This window comes from Coptis chinensis, chromosome 3 (assembly GCF_015680905.1).
Source record: "Coptis chinensis isolate HL-2020 chromosome 3, ASM1568090v1, whole genome shotgun sequence".
Classification (NCBI taxonomy): domain Eukaryota; kingdom Viridiplantae; phylum Streptophyta; class Magnoliopsida; order Ranunculales; family Ranunculaceae; genus Coptis; species Coptis chinensis.
In genome coordinates, this window is record NC_141458.1 from 93,552,471 (window position 1) to 93,569,892 (window position 17,422).

At 35.2% G+C, this 17,422-nt stretch overlaps 2 protein-coding genes, 1 long non-coding RNA gene and 1 pseudogene across 4 annotated transcripts; 3 read left to right on the top strand and 1 right to left on the bottom strand.

Moving 5' to 3' along the window:
* The first annotated feature begins 1,079 nt into the window (after window positions 1–1,079).
* Window positions 1,080–2,597, top strand: LOC147511727 (uncharacterized). The gene has a single exon (XM_086603387.1). The coding sequence runs from the start codon at window positions 1,175–1,177 to the stop codon at window positions 2,447–2,449; it is 1,275 nt and encodes a 424-aa protein (XP_086459513.1). The 5' UTR covers window positions 1,080–1,174; the 3' UTR covers window positions 2,450–2,597.
* A 9,507-nt stretch (window positions 2,598–12,104) lies between these two features.
* LOC147511728 (uncharacterized) lies at window positions 12,105–13,426 on the top strand. Of its 2 annotated transcripts, XM_086599412.1 has the most exons (5): window positions 12,105–12,307; window positions 12,390–12,513; window positions 12,597–12,650; window positions 12,863–13,056; window positions 13,138–13,426. In XM_086599412.1, the coding sequence occupies exons 2-5, from the start codon at window positions 12,456–12,458 to the stop codon at window positions 13,387–13,389; spliced, it is 558 nt and encodes a 185-aa protein (XP_086455538.1). In that variant the 5' UTR covers window positions 12,105–12,307; window positions 12,390–12,455; the 3' UTR covers window positions 13,390–13,426. The 2 variants fall into 2 exon arrangements, with proteins under 2 accessions (XP_086455538.1, XP_086455537.1); XM_086599411.1 differs by having other exon boundaries at window positions 12,105–12,513.
* LOC147511729 (protein IWS1 homolog 1 pseudogene) lies at window positions 13,391–14,266 on the top strand (annotated as a pseudogene).
* A 1,622-nt stretch (window positions 14,267–15,888) lies between these two features.
* Window positions 15,889–16,553, bottom strand: LOC147511730 (uncharacterized). The gene is made up of 3 exons (XR_015217061.1): window positions 16,418–16,553; window positions 16,264–16,329; window positions 15,889–16,153 (listed from the first exon to the last, which is right to left on the bottom strand). It is a non-coding gene; the product is annotated as an uncharacterized LOC147511730 (long non-coding RNA).
* Between the last annotated feature and the right edge of the window lie 869 nt (window positions 16,554–17,422).

The following is a 17,422-nucleotide window of genomic DNA, read 5'->3' on the forward strand; positions in this document are numbered from 1 at the left end:
GCAGTAGTTGATCTGGAAGAGTTTCTCTTTTATTACTGGTCCCTGGCTGTAGCACAGTGTTTGTAACTCTAGTCCTTCGTCAGGCATACATACATAGTAACACACCTACAAGCCATCAGAAGGCTCACAACTTCACAAGTCACATTACAAATTAGGCGCACAATGCCCTGAAATCGGCCAGTTCACTTCGAGTCGGTTCTAGACAATCAGATATTCACATTTCAATTTTTCTACAATATAATGATTGATGAGTCATGACTCGTGACTTCAAAAGTTATTCTTCTTTAGCCAAAACAGAATGTTGTGGTCGGGTCTCCCTAGTGTGCCTCTCAAAAGGTATAACCTGATAACCAATATGGTTTATCAGTTCCGTTGTAATATCAAAGCCCATAATAATCAGAAACATTTTTCCTTCAATTTGGTATCAATATCATTGACTTCGGGAAACTATTTGTAATGTACAGAACAAATCTCACTTAGGCAATGTCACTACGCTTATAATTTGGCCTGAAAACCGAATCCTCTACAAACCTGATACAATGATACACTCTCTGCAACCGTTACAACCCACCACAAACATCTACTAACGACTGATGTCACATGATTTTATCATAATACACAACTATAACTATATATGAGAGGAGGGTTTCAACTTTCAACGGTTGCAAAAATTAGATTTCTGTAATCGGTAAAAACGCCCTCCAATCTATTTTAACACTTTAAAGCAAAATAATAAAACTTGAGGTTATAAAACTTGTTATTATTATTGATAATTATTTGTAAAACTCGTTATCATTATTAATAAAATATCTACTTGACTAAAAAAAATAAAAAATAAAATAAAAATAAAAATAAAAATAAATAACAAACAACAAAACAACTTACACTAAAAACGAATGTTAGGAAATTTTAGCTTTTTTTGCTATTAGGAAACTATGCCTAATTGTTTTATTTCTATTAGGGTCGAGTCCAAGCATTAATAGTTGTAATTTTTTAGGGAGTTCAAAATAATAATAATAATGTTTAAGAAGGTTCAGGTAGATTCTATAATAAAAAAAGATCAAACTAGTGGCTGTGATTGCCGATTTAAACATTTGTCTACATAATCACCCTTTCCTGGTCCCTGGAGCGGAAAAAAAAGTTAATAAACCAACTACCATATAAAAAATGAAGAATGGTCGCTGCGTCGACTTCCAAACTTAAAATAGATTCTCATTTTCTGTCTTCGAGCTTCAAATCAATGGAAGAAGCTCGAAATGAAGAAAACCATCAAGTTCTAAAAGTCTTGGAAGCATTAAAACAAGCTTCACAAGATTTACACAACAACCCCACTTCAAAAAACCATAATTCCAACTCACCCGCCATCAAAGCTTTGTTAGAACTTCAAACTGAAGCAGACAACATACTTTCTAACGACCCAAATCTTTCTAACCTCTCTAACCAAATCTCCATCCTCAAAACACTCATAAACAAGCTCAACAGCTCACATGGTCACAGTTTTAGTTCATTTCTTCATCGTAGAGTTAATAGTTTCGAGATCTCCCGTGTTGCCAGTTCTATAGAAACAGAGATTCAAGCATGGATTGATAGAGAAAATATTGAAAACCTCGTGAAATGTTTACGAGAAGATTCAGCAGATGAAGAAGAGAAGATCAAGCTGTTGACTAAATTTGAAGAACGTGTTTCACAAGGATTTAATTTAGATTTACAAGATATGGTATTGAAATCTAAGGTGTTTTCAGTTCTTGAATCAGTTCTCTGCAGCTTAAACTGTTCTAAAAGGATTAGAGAACGAGTGGCGTTTGTTATAAGTGCTTTGGTGCAATTCAACAAAGATGTATTTGTCGGGGAAGTTTTAATGGGGTGTACAGTTAAAGTTTTGATATCTATGGCATCAAGTTGTACAATACAAGTGCTCTGTTCTCTTATCAGATCAATTAAATCACCACTTGTTGATGAAATCGAATCGAATGGAGCAATACCCAAGCTTATAAACTTGTTAGATTCTAAAGAAGTATCAATCAAAGTGATCACACTGGATTGTGTACTTGAAATTGGTTATTTTGGAAGAAAAGAAGCTATTGAAGCTATGTTAGAAGTTGGTCTAGTGAAAAAACTAGTGGAGCTGCAAAGATCAGAATTGGGTGGGGATTTAATTGATATGAGTGGATATGAAGAAGAGAAAGAGAGTAATGAGGTTTGTGTTGGTGGAGTTGAAATGAAAAGTAAAGGGAAGAAAGAAAGTAGAGAAAAGAGGTTTTTACAAAAACATCCATTTGCTAGCTGTGTAGCAAGATTTGCTGTACAGTTAGAAGTTGGAGAAGGTTTGAGACAGAGAGAAAGAAGAGCATTTAAACAAGAAATTGTTAAAAGAGTTAGAGAAGCTTGTGTTTCTGATGCTGAATTTGCTACCATTGTTGCTGAAGTCTTGTGGGGGTCTTCACCTTGAACTCCTTGAAGTCTTGAAGAGAGAGACAGAGAGAGCTATTTTTCTTTTCTTTTCTTTTTTTTAAAAAATTAATTTGGTGTAATCATAGAGGATATATATTTTGTGCTGTGTATAATTTGTTGGAAAATATAATGAAAAGTTAGTGGAATTAGAGCTTTGATGACAAAGTTGAAATGATTGCACTTGGGGAAGCAAATTGTTTTAGTCTTCCCTACGTTTTGTTCCATTATTTCGAGACTTTCAGTGTGTAGGACGGCTGATGATGCACAGAGTTACACATTACACAACACATATAGAGATAAAATAGTAATTCACATCTATTATAAATTTAAAATTAGAAAAAATAATAATAGTGGGGCTTGAGATTGTTCAGGCATGAGGCTAGTAGATGATGAAGTATTTGAAACTTTAAGTTTTACTGATTTTTGATAATTTTTTGGGTTTCCAGTGTGGAAATCTGAAGGATTCAAATCCTGAAGTATGTTTCAAACGTTGCAAGACGTCATATTTTGGATTTTATGTCGTGTATATAAACCCAAGGCTCAAAATTTCGATATCGGTTAATATATCGGTGTACCCAAAAACCGAGATATATCGGATATATCGGATATCTCGGTTTTTTTGGTGACAAAAGTTTCTAAAATATCGGATATCTCACCGATATATCTCCGGATCTCTCGCCGATATATCTCGGATATATAGGATATTTAAATTTCAATATTAAATTATTAACAATTGGTCAAAAAGTCAACCGATATATATCGATTATCTCTAAATATCGATTATCTCGATATAAACTTTCATATTCGGAAATTCCGATATATATCTCGAAAAAAAGGGTTCAATATTCGGGATATATCTTGGAAAAATCGATATCGGTGTTTGCTAATATATCGGCGAGATATCGGATATCTCGGCGATATTTTGGGCCCTGATAAACCAAGGTGATGATTTCTTAACTTTGTTGAGGGATGGAAAGGACACAAATTGAGAACAGATTTCAATCTATGCTTGATTGCTTTAACAAAGCCTGGCAAGAGAGCTAGCCTAACTAGGGGGTGATAAAAGGGCGGGGCGCTAGCTCCAAAATCTCAAATCATAAAAGTCTTCAATTGAGGGCGGGTCACCCCGTCCTATTTGATATTGAGGGCGGGTCGATCGAATAGGGTCAAGCGTAAAACTCGAGCCCTTAACCCCTCGACCCTCATTTTGAGAGCCAAATGAGAGGCGGCCTGGACCCGATCTAATTATACTTCACTAGTTTACTATTTTTTTGTTTTTTTTTTTTTTTTTTTAATTGATTTAATAATATGTATATAAGTATACAAAACTAATTCTTATATCTTTAGAAAAAATAGATAGAGATGGTGGAAGAGATGATATTAACTTAAAATATCTACATTTTTTAATACTTAACTATGTTGTTAGGTTGGATTTGTTTTATGTATGAATTTATATACATATCATTAAATCAATTACAAAAAGTCATATATTATATTATGTTATAATTTATCCCCTATTGAAAACTAATTAATAATTTTTTTTATACAATTTAGATAATTATAGTATAATATATAAATATAATGTAAAATAACAAGAAAATATGGTTTTCTTTTAGGGTTTATACAAATATATAGTATAATACATAAATTATCACCTCTATTTTGGGTTTACACAAAATAATCATAATTCACTTTTCTTTTTATATTTGAACTCTTTTACTCAAATTACAAAATACCTCATATGATATGTGGTAAACTACTATTATTAAACATTATTTGTATTGAAAATATTTAGTTCAAATAGGGATAATTGTGGTACCTTACATATATAATGTAAAAAAATAAAATATATCTTATCGAAAAAAAAACCGGGGCCACCGAGGCTTTTTAAATGTGGGGCCGCCTATGCTCCATTCCCAGACCCTAGCCCGCCCTTAACAAGCATGAGGGGCGGGCCCGTCCCCTCAAATCTGTGAGGGCCAACTTTTGAGGGTTTTGACGAGCATTTTTGAGGGCCGGGTCGGGCCGGGTTGAGGGCCTGAGGGCCAAATTATCACCCCTAAGCCTAACGATAGAATTTGGGTTTCAAATTGGTTTGAAATGGGCCGGGCTTGGACTTGGCATTTGCTAAACTTGCAGCGGGCCAGGCCGAAAACCAAGAATTTTCTTAATGGAGCTGGTCCACTGACAACACACATTCCTATGAGGATTTTGACTGTTCTAAAAATCGGTCTAGGCGGCCACCTAGGCGGTGCCCAACTAACTAGCCTAAGCCCTAGTCGTTTAAAAAATTGGTGGACCGACTAGGCGGGTCTAGGCGGACCAATTAGGCAGGCTAGGCGGCCTCTAGGTGGTCCAATCAAGTTTTTTTTTTTTTTTTTTAATGATTAAATGTCGAAAATAAAAAGCCCCTATTTTTGAATGAGTTTAAAAGACTTAAGTCTAATGTAAATTATATGTCACTATAACAAAGAGTATGTTTTTATATGAAGTCAATATTCTTCAACTATTACGCATTTTTTTAATAAGTATCTTTGTTTGTGTTTATTTTTTGAGTTATTGTAAATGATTTTCTTCATTTCTTGTACTATATGTATGCATTACTATATATATCAGGAAAAAAAACCGCCTAGCGTTTAGCTCGTCTAGCCACTGCCTAGAAGGCCTAGGTGCTAGGTGCTCTCCCACCGCCCGACTACCGCCTAGCGTTTTTTTGAACATTGGGATTTTCAGATCTTTCTCTTAAGTAGTCCGATTCCACTTTTGTCTGCCCAATTCCCATAGTTGTTAACCATAGTGATTTTTGGAATTATTAGAATTCTGATATTTCCAAAAACCGAAATTCCGATATACTTTGACTAAAATTGGAATTTTGTTATGAAATCCGTGGGCTTATAAGGATGTCCACCATTGATCTATGTTTATCTTGATAGTCCTCTATATGGTGTTTATCCTGATAACTCTCTATCTGGTATTTATCCTGATAATCCTTTATCTTGGAAAGGAGGTTACCTAGTTGTATATAAAGATAATTTCCTCCTATTTAGACTTACCTCAATGAATAAGAATTTTCTCTATCTCATTCTCTCAATGATTCAATACATATTAAGTTAGTGTAAAGTTAGTGTGGTGTTCTCTCCAAATCGATTTAATTATAACACGTTATCAGCACGATAGTCTCTAGCTTTAAATTAAAGGTATATGTTTTACTTACGATTAATGGTATATGTTTAATTTGTTATTATGAATTGTAATCGATGCTATTGAATTTAAATTCGTATTTTGGTATTAAATTCGTTACTGTCAAATTTAAAGTTTTAAGTCAGGGTATGTTATGTTGGCGTTTATCTTTTAAATTTTTGCCATTCACGACTATTAATCCATTCACGATCTTCTTTTATTTCTTTGTTGGGAACATACCTACTTTACTGTTAATCCACTATACCTTCTCGAATTAGTTCTTGAAATGTAGGAGTCCACTCTTATTGAATACTGATAAATAATTTGGGCATATGTTGCATTATTAATTGCAAATAATTGCAAATGGCGGGTAAAAAAATGGAGAAGGCCAATGATGGAGAGAGTTTCTTAAAAAAACCATCCCCTATAGGGATGAGTGTTTCGAAAAAATCCTAATCCTTAACAGTCCGAAAATCAAAAACAAAAAAGAAGAGAGAGAATATGGGTTTGTTTTTTATTTTCGGACCGTTAGATCTCGGATCCAACGGTGTCGGCTGGTGTACCTATAGGGATATCCTCGTGGTAGACGAACTCTTTTTCTTATCCTTTATGAAGTATAGTATGTGTTAACTGTAGTTGATATTGAGTGTGTCAGGTGATATAGTGCTTGTGTGTGCGAGTAGAAAATGGTTATATATGGATTGTTAGGTGCCACTGCAATTCACTATTCAATCAATTTTAGCCATATATCGTGTCGATGACTTAATTTCTACTGTCCTTGTCATCTAGTATAAGAATGGAATAAATTATTAATTAAATAGTAAAAGACTAGAAGCTCAGGTTAGGATAGTGAGCTGGTTTTCTTGATACAGTGTTAAAGTTTGTCATGGTTGTTGTATAATATATTTGACCTTTGTAGCTTTATTAATGAAAAAGAGCAAAAGAGATTTTACTCTTCTGATCTCCGCCATATGTTTCATGGTAGAAAACTATTCCTGATAACCATTTTCAGAGAAAAAAAAAATCGCTCGATAAAGGGCCTAATAACCAGTGAAAAGACGATGACAACATGTTATATTTTGCTGGATAAAGGGCCTAATAACTTTTAAAGGTCAAAGCCCATATGTTTTATTGATTATGGGCCTTAAGTTAATAAAACCCAGCTCATGACATTAGCTTCGAAATTCAGAATAGAAAGACACTTCTAACGAAAACAGTTGTAACTTTATACTCGGTGATCGGTTTTGCAATCCGCTTATTGCATTAGAAAGCTAACTCAGAGATGTTTCCAACAGTGTATGGCTTTGAGCCTAATTCGTCCAGAGTTGATTCAGTTTTACAGTTCTTTATGGGCCAATTTTTCGTCGAATAGCGAAACGTGGTAATCTGATTTTTCAATCGGATAGGTATTGTATTCCTTACCAAATCTATGTAATTATTTGTTTTATATTGTGAGATGGATTAAAACATAGAATTACATGCTAGGGTTTTTAATTTAAGGAAATTTTTTTCTTTTCATTTTGTTTTTTTTATGTATACTATTGAACAATGATGTAGACCCTAAAGTTCTACGATATATTTGGAACTCGAAGTTCCAAGATCTATTTTTTTAGGAACCTAAAGTTCCAAGAATTAAATTGTTAGGAACCCGAAGTTCCAAAATCTATTTTTTTTAGGAACTTGAAGTTCCAAGATCTAATTTTTAGGAACCAGAAGTTCTACGGTCGAATTTTTAGGAACCTGCAGTTCCAAGATCTATTTTTTTTAAGAACCTGAAGTTCCAAAGATTCAATTTTTAGGAACCTGAAGTTCCAAGATCGTCTGGTTGACTATATCGACTTGGTCATGTCCAACCCATAAGGACTGGTCCGGTTTTGGCCCATTACAATGGTCATTTATGTAGGCCCAATTCGGTTTTATAGCTATTTTGTTTTCAAGAACTTGAAGTTCTAACATAAATAAGGGCTTGCAGTTCTAAAAATCATGTATGTTTAACTCCATGTATGTTTAATCTGTTACAATTACTTGAAAGATGTCAAACCTTACTAAACTCGATTTTCAAGTTCTTTCAATTAGAGGTGACAATTATTTATTATGGCAGTAGGATGCCAAGATCCATTTACAATCTAAAAAACTTGGTGATGCTATTAAAGAAGGAAACAAAATGAGCCTAGAGGAAAAGGCCACAACTCTCATATTCCTACGTCATCATATTCATGACGACTTAAAGAATGAGTACCTAACAGAGGAAGACCCAGCAGGTTTTTGGAAATCCCTGAAGGATAGGTATGATCACCAGAAGATGGTCATACTACCAAATGCAATGGAAAAGTTTGATGAGCAAACTATCATCCTTGGAATGATTTATTTAGTTAATTATATTTTTATTACCAATTCATGGAATGTTTATCGTTAATATTGTGTTTTCTTCATGGATAGTCTAGGCCAGGATTGTCGTTAATATTTTGAATTTCCTTATTATGAATCTTAAGTTTTATTTTTCTTAATATACTTGTACTAGTATCAATCTTTACAAATTTATTTTGCTTTATGTTAAAATGTATGGATATATAAATGGAGAAAAGTATTATGGATATATGTCCAGTAGACTATACCCATAAATGAGAAAGACATTGTGTATCATATCTAACGTTGGGAGCAAGACGCTCACTTAGACAGTATGTACTACATAATTGTCAATTTAATGAGACAGTATTCCCGTCGTTAGGGGGAGAAAAGCAATGGTTGCTATAAGGAACAACGTCAAGCAACTTGGATCACGTCCTCTGTCTCATTAAGGATCCAAACAATGAATGTGACTATATGAGATAAGAAGAATGATATAATTGCAAGCGGTTGCAGAGAAAATGCCTAAGCATTTAATGATATGGTAAAAGTAACCATGAATGTGTCAGCCATAATTGATGTTCCATTTGGACAGGTCCAAACATGGCGGCAAATGAATCTACTATACGCTAAAAGCGTGGTAGACCTATAGGATCCAAAGAGAGTGCTCCTAGGAGAGGAGAACTGAGGAACAATCTTGTCCAAATAATAGCCAGGTAATGGCTGGAGCTCTATAAACAAATAATGAAAATGTGCAAATATCCAAATTCACTGAAATGCCTATATATGGTTGCCCATGGAGAGGCACAAGTACCTGAAAATGAAGAGATTGATCTCAATATTTCATGCATGTTCAGGTGAATTGTGGGATAGGAAAGCACTTGTCATAGATGACATATTTAGCTCTGGTATAGCTATTGGAACATCAAAGGACAATAATGAAAAATAAATGAACCACGTGTTTTGTCGACAAAGGAAAGATTGACCAATATGGAATTTACTATTCAAGCATAATTAAACTCTTTGAAAAATGTGGTGTGGACCTATAGTCAAATCCGAGGTTGGATTCAATATAGTAGCAGCAAATTTGGTTGGTATAAACTTGATTGGGGCTCCTAACGAATTAGAGAAAACTACTGACTATAGATTTTTGAAATGAAATGGACAAAACACATGGTTGTGCGAAACTTGGATTTGGATAAGGATCCATTTCGACTAAAGGAAGAACATGAGGAAGTTCTTGGTCTTGAAACTACTCTACTTGAGTGATATTGAAGCATTTATGTATCTAGCACAATATGTGCACAAGATCAGACATTGCATTTTCTATTAATTAGTTTCTTATCAAGATATAATTGGGCACATACATTTAGACACTGGAATGATGTCAAACACATATTGAGATATTTTTATGGAATAACTTGTATGAAACTATTTTATTCTTATGGTTCCACTAATGACTATGATCTAGTTGGCTATGTAATCTTTGGTTATCTATCTGACCCTCAGAAGGGTCACTCCCAAACAGGTTATGTATTTCTTAGTGGTAATACTGCCATTTGTTGCCATTCCACTAAACAAACTTTAGTGGCAACTTCCTCTAACCACTCTGAAATTTTAGCTCTTCATGAAGCTAGTCGTGAATGTGTATGGCTAAGGTTATTAATTGAGCATATTCGTAGTTCTTGTCAATTACCTTTTATAACAGGTGTTTCCAGCATTATTTATGAGGATAATACAGCTTGTATAGCCCAAATTCAAGAAGGATTTATAAAAGAAGACAGAACAAAACACATTGCGCCAAAATTCTTTTACACTCATCAGCTTCAGAAGAAGAAGTAGATTAAGGTCGAGCAAGTTCATTCCAGTGACAACCTTGCTGATCTCTTCACTAAATCACTACCGAAGCATACATTTCAAAAGCTTGTATATGGGATCGACATGCGCAGAGTTCACCACCAAGCCATATAAAGACTTGTCTTTATTAGGGGGAGTACTAGAACATGAGGAGCATCCTGAAGAATGTGTCCCAGGACATATGCACTGTACTCTTTTTTCTTATCTAGGTTTTATCCCACTGGATTTTCCTAGTAAAGATTTTAATGAGGTAGTATTAAGCAAGTCAAAATGATTCTGAGTAATGTTGTACTCTTTTTCCTTCGCTTTGGTTTTTTTCCATTGGGTTTTCATTTGCAAGGTTTTAATGAGGCAACTGTCATTAGATAGTTATAGAGCATCCAGAAGAATGCTACAAAAAGATGCATCCACCATAATTTCCATAAAAATGGTGGACATCCAAGGAGGAGTGTTATGAAATCCGTGGGCTTATATGGATGCCCACCATTGATCTATGTTTATCATGATAGTGTTTATCCTGATAACCCTCTATCTGGTATTTATCCTGATAATCTTTTATTTTGGAAGTGAGGTTACTTAGTTGTATATAAAGATAACCTCCTCCTATTTAGACTTACCTCAATGAATAAGAATTCTCTCTAACTCTTTCTCTCAATGATTCAATACATGTTAAGATAATGTGGTGTTCTCTCCAAATCGGTTTAATTCTAACAAATTTGTATTTTTCAATTCTAAAGTCTAAACACTACTATTGGTTATATTGTCATTTCGATTTCTTCAAAAACTGAAATATTCAATGGAATTCCGAGATTCCATAATTAATCACGAACTATGGTTGTTAGTGAATATTCATCTGTCCTTCGAAAATTTAATTAACAAAGGGTACTGTGAGTATGTAACTACTTTCTTAGTATACATATGCTCACATTAAGGGAAGAAAAATAGTAAAAACGTACACGGAACACCTCGAATCATTAAACTCGTATCAATCATAGATAAGGTTTATAACTGATGTTAGTACAAGATGGTATGGGGTTACCAATACCATATCACGTTTTCAACAACAACTAAGTCAGCTGGTCACATGATATTGATTTTTCGTTTAGTACATGAGGCAACACTCAACCTCCTTAATTCAAACCAAATCGATCTTGTTTGAATATCCAACCACATATGAATGTGAAGATTGGGTTCGCACACAAAAATCAGTGATTGATAATTCCAAATCACTACATCTGACCACTTAAAATTGGAATAATTAACAATCTAAGCAGCCTGGAAAAAACATAAGCCACGTGGTATTAATATTTCAAAAGAAGGAGCACATATGGGTTGAGCCGCTGAGGCATATAGCTCACCTGCCTTGATAATTATCATTTTGGAAACGATCTTGTATGGTGAGAAAAATGTGCTCCTCCAGCCTAAGAACAAGTCCAATGCAGAGCTACTATAATGGGCTGCTATATAGTACCGCCATGTAGAATTTTTAACATTTTTGGCTGCCCAACTAAATTTGAGAGGTAAAAAACTCAAAATCAGTTCTAATGGTTGGAAGCGTTGAAGATGGAAGTGCTAAAGGGATACGGACGACACAGTTTCTATCGTCCGTCCATTAGTTGCAAACTTAAGTTGAATTTTTTTTAATAGACGACACAATTTATGCCGTCCGTCGAAATCTAACAGACGGACAATAGAAATTGTGTCATCCGCCTCCCAAAACTTAATTATGGCAGCTGCTAAACAAGACTACAAATTTAGTTGGGTATATGACATCATTCAAATTTATGACCTTTTTAGCAGCTGCATTGGAATGATTATTTGGTTTTTGGGGTGTTATATGGCCTTTAGCTAAAGGTGGAATTCGAGCTAAACGAGCTGAGCTTTACCATGTTCAAGCTCAACTCGTTAATTACATGAGCTTTCAATTGAGCTATAAATCTACATTAGTTTTCAATTGAGCTATAAATCGGCTCATATAGTTAAACGAGCGAGCTCAAGCCGAGTTTAAACGAGCCAAGCCCGAGTGGCTCGATCATTTTACACTATAAATATACTATTTGAGTTAAATGAGCCGAGCTTCATCAAGTTCATTTGTTACACGAGTTTTAATTTGAGCTCAAGCTCGGCTCATCAAAGACCATTAATACTGAGTAGTTGAGAATGCTCCCAGTGACCCACGTCGGCCCTTTTTTCTCTCCGGTGGCATCAGATTTTATCTAAAAAATGAATTACGCCCTTTTTGGCGATTTCAATTGTTCGTAGTCAAAATACATAAAAACCCAAAATAGATAAGTAGATAAAAACCTCATTCTTAAATCTTATCTCCATTCTTCTTATATCTTATCTCCATTCTTAAAACCTGGAATTTTTATATCATCGAATTGGACGAAAGAAAATCTCCGGGCGATCATCGAGAATGAGCAGATGGTTCCCAACAGCGTCCGCACATGGCTCAAGCGAGCGAATCCCATGGGTATCAACCGTTACCTCTCCATTATATACATCGACTTCAACCCCTAATGATTCGAGAACTAATATCATAGTTCTAATGTCAGAAACATTAGGAATGTTATGAAGTTTTGAATTTCCAGAACAACAAAGAGTTCCGGCAAGAACTGCCAATGCTGAGTTCATCACAAAGAAACTACCAGCCCCAAGCAAGCCTAACAGCAAGAGAAGGTAAGATAGCTGAATACCCAATTCAAATAATTCACCAATCTCAAAAACCGGGTCGAATCTGATCTTTTCACTTGACTGTGCAGTTTGTGCAGAACCCAACCACGACATTGCTCCCCAAGAGAGTGCAGATACCCAAGGTAATGGCTCATTGACTTTAATACTATCCTCAATAGTCAACATATTCAAAGAAAATTCTGCAATAAGATGACAATAATCATTAGTATCATTGTCTGTCCCTTAAGCATTCGAGAAAATTCGCACTTTCGGAATACTAAAGTATAAAGCATTGCTTTGAGAACCAAGCTATGAGACTATGGCATTAAAATTACAACGAATGTGTCTATGACAGAAACGCTATGGAATCTCAGAATTTCCATTAAGGTTGTGCCTATGTCTTTGCTTTTGGAAGATAGTAATGCTAAGTCTTATTTGTGTAATGTTATGGATACTCTTGGTCATGTTAATTTCTCGGATGAGATGACTGCTGCTTTACGACTTGCTGATGGTGCGGTTTTGGTTGATGATGCTGCTGAAGGAGTTATGGTGAGTGGAGTTTTATCTGTTTATGTTATACACACACACGCCACTTTTGTGTTTAGCAACTTAAACAGGAAGAGTAAGTAGGTATTTGCAGTTGTAAACATGGAATACGCAGAAGCAAAAACTTTGGGGGGTTTGCAAATGGGTGAGACAACTCCAACTTCCACCACCAAACGGCTTATAGTGAGATTAAAACTTCGGAAGAAGAGTGTGAACAATGGTAATCCTCAAGAAGAAAATGGTTCGGTTAAGGATGTTTATGAGCGTGTGAAACCGTCGTCAAACAAGGGAAAAGGCTGTGAAGGGGGTTCCATTGATCATAGAAAAAGAGGATGAAGAAATAAAGGATCTATTTAACATGGGTAAGAAACAAAAAAAAAGTTGAGAAGACGGCTGGGGAGATAGCTTTGTGGGTGGAGAAAGTGATGGCCGAGCTTGAACTTACAGTCAAAGAAGATGGAGAATTGAACAGAAAGTCGATGCCTGCTGTGAATAAACTTATGAAGCTACCACTACTAAAGCAAGTTCTTTCAAAGAAACAGTACCAACTTGAGTTCTTAGATCATGGAGTGTTGGGCGCTTCTAAAATATTGGCTTGAACCCTTACCCGATGGAAGTCTACCCAACATCGCCATCTGAACTGCGATACTGGAGATATTATCTGATTATCCAATAGGTCTAGAGGAATCCCATAAAAGGGAGGAACTGAGGAAAAGTAGTATTGGCAAGGTTATTATGTTTCTCTCAAGTATAACGAAGAGAGTACTGGAAACAAAATGCTTGCGCGAATCTGGTTTACAAGTGGAGTCGGTTCATATTCTGTAATAGTACACGTTATGATGACATGATACATGATGATAATGAGGAAAGACTACTCTACAAGAAGCCAGTGAAAAGACCAGCAACCGGACCTGCTAGATTGGAATACAGAGATGATGATTTTGGCTTGGCTAATTTCCAGCAGAGGCTAAAAATCTAGCCAACCTTCCTCAACGCAATGCGTTGTGAGGCCAGAAGCATTGCCACTGGACTTTGTTGAGTCCTGAATCCAAGATAAACCCAGCAGAATTTTGAGCAAGGGCAGCACAAATGGTCCATGACCAGATCGCCTCAGAGTGGGTAAGAAGCTGCAGAATTTGAAAGCTAAAACAAAAGGCGGCTCCAAGCTATGAATCTCAGCGTTGAAGGTCGGCACAGCTTGCTTTGCATCTAATTAGGCAATTTAGGAAATCTGTACTTTTTTATCATGCTGGGAAAAAATGTTGTAAGCAACCTTCATTGGATCAATTTATATACAGTTATGTTTTATCAACTTAAATTTGTCTTCAGCCAAGTTTTATATATCTTTAATATCTTTGAACAGGTTCAGATCAACACTAGAACTGATTTAGATATATATATCTAAAAGGATCAACGAAGTGGTGCATACCTCCAGAGTCCTCCAAAGTATTATCTGCTCTGTACCACTCTGTAACTGAGAACCAAATCATCGGGTTTCTTCCATATATAAGCTCGAACTGTGGCTAAGCTCATTTCTGGGGACAAGACCTGGAGAAGCAAAATGAGACACATATGACCTTCAGCTTACAGACAGTGAATGTCCAGATACACGGCAGCTAGATAATATTTACTAGCAACAAACAAACCTAAAACTGTCTATCAATACTGAAGTCTGCTTTCAACAGTTACCTATTAAAGTAAACTCAGAGGTTTTCTGCAGCAGCGAACTACTTAAAATTTTCATTTAGACATTAAAAATCAGAAATGAAGTCTCATACACATCATATAGCACACAAAAAGGTGAACTCATATACAAGAGGTCAACTGTTTTTTTCCGATCCCACCCTACATTGCTCTCAGTCGTTACCCATAGAAACATTTTGCAACAAACATTGGTGCAGCTTCAGCACACCCTGCACCATATGCACATGAGTATGTCACTTCAGCATGGCTCTGGCATGTATATTCGTATTTTAGATTATGGTAGTAAGGTCTCAACCGCACACTACGTATCTGCAGTCTATGGGAGTGGGCGAGTGAGCACAACCACAAAGTTTTAAGATCACACTTTTTTCTTCGAGAATCTAACCCTATTTCGTGCATATCAATTTCGATTTACTCCTTTACCTCAGCTGTAAACAACCTTTAGCAAAATTGTGCCCTTCCTTGACTTCACTATTGATTTTTTTTTCAAGTGTAGCTCTGAGTGTTTTATATTTCTACAACTCCTCAGATTCCTTCTGTTGGAGTATTAGACACTCATACAGTGAACATACAAAAAAAAGGTGGTGTGGATTGAACACAATTAGGTTTTGATGTTCAATCTTCAGTGACGTACAAAATTGCACCTATATCGTGTTAAGATTTCATTTTGCAGTGAAATCTTAACACGAGCTAGCACAAACATGAACAGAGCTATTATATAGGATCTAGGAATAGGATCCTGTTTTATCTTGATGAAACTAGGAATTTGATTTTGTTTCACACTCTTTATTCAAATAAGTAAATAACCTAATAAATTACTACAACTCAAATGTCCAAGGATAAATTTAAGAAGTCTTATACAATTAAAATTCTAAAGCTAACTCAGTTCTTACACAATTACAAATCCTATACAATTAAAAGTTTAAAGGTAACACAACACTAACAAAAGTTGTAAGCAAATTGTTTTTTTTCTGCAGCTCAAGATCCTCTTGATGTCACATATCTTCACGGTAAACAAATTGCTCTGCCCGAAGTAGTAAACTCCCCAACGCCTTTAGCACCTCCAAGAGTTTTAACACCCCAAGCACAAATGTCAATATAAATAATTCCCCCAAACACCTGCAACTTAATCATAGCACTGATTATATCCTAAGGCTTCCAATATAATATTTATACTAACACCATAAAATCAGCAAGAAGGGCACTAGAAGCCAACCCAAACTTAAAACAAATCAGCGTCAAAATCGGCAAAGCAACACAACAAGCAATCACTCTCGGCGTAACAAAGTAATCTACTGGGTCAGTACCAAGAACTCTCAATGTATCAGTCTGCTCCAAAACCTACATTGTTCCCAACCCCGATGCAAATGCACTTCCTATACGGCCCAAAGGAGTGCTGTCCAAGAAGACAATTTCTAAATCATTATTAGCTGCAGTGAATAAGAGCAGCAGCTATAAGAAGAGTTAAAGCTTTAGCCAAAGAGAGGAAGGGTTGTTCAGGTTTACCTTATGGATGACGAAAAAATATATACCTCCAGAATTGCTCGGTACAATAGACGATGTATTCTTGCACTGAAAAAGAATAATGGTACAAAGTGTTAATTTTTATTTTACACACTTGATAAATATTCTAACAAAATAATATATTGAAGGGTCTAACCTTATGCGAATATATTGAAGGTTCTAACCTTATGCGTCATAGAAGAATTATGATGTCTGCAAATACAAAGAGCAACCATAGAGAAAAAGTGTTAAAAGAGCATAGAAGAAAACATCCACAGCTAATGGAATATCAAAGTCACACTGGTATGTAACTTGAGAAATAAAAAAATACCGTTTTATACTCTCATTTGATTTTAAGATATTGTATAGATGTAAGTAACTGATATCTATATTTTTCTTTATGCCTTTATTATAGAGGAATTGATACACAGACAGGAATTAAATGAGCAACAGAGCAATCATTTAAGCAATAGTACTGGTATGAACTTACTGATTTTATAATGACACAACAATTTTAATCTCTTTTCCACAAGAAATGGCTAAAGTTGACCCTTTTTTGGTAAAATTCTCAAACAGTCAATGTTGAATCTACAAAGGAAATTTGCTAAAATAGCTTCATATTTAATCGAAGTCGTTTGTTGGCTTTAAAGAAACGTAATCGTTTGTTGGCATCCAAGGAAAACAACTTGCATTCAAATAAAGGTAAAATTGTATTTTATATTCCGTTGAGGATTAATTAGAGTTTTTGAAATTTCATATTTTTATTACACAGCCAAATAGGTACTTTGAATCTTACAGATGCTATGCGCCGTATAATGACTTCAATATCTCAAATCACAAATATCAGTGAAAGGAATAAACATTTGCAAAAGCAAAAAAAAAATTCATCGTGATCTAAGCAAGTATACTAACAATGATGGTATGTGTTTTCTTCTTCAATTTTGATATTTTATTCAAAATGTTTGCCAAATTCACAACAACTTTTTATATTTTAGGAGTTCATGACTTTGGACCACCAACTGAAGAGTGTATGTACTGTGGAGCAATTCTTTGGGAAGAAGAAAGAAATAACAAAGGAAAATCATCTGTTCAACATTCTCTATATGTTGTGGAGAAGGAAAAGTTCAACTTCCACTATTTGAGATCGCTCCCCGAAGTTTCT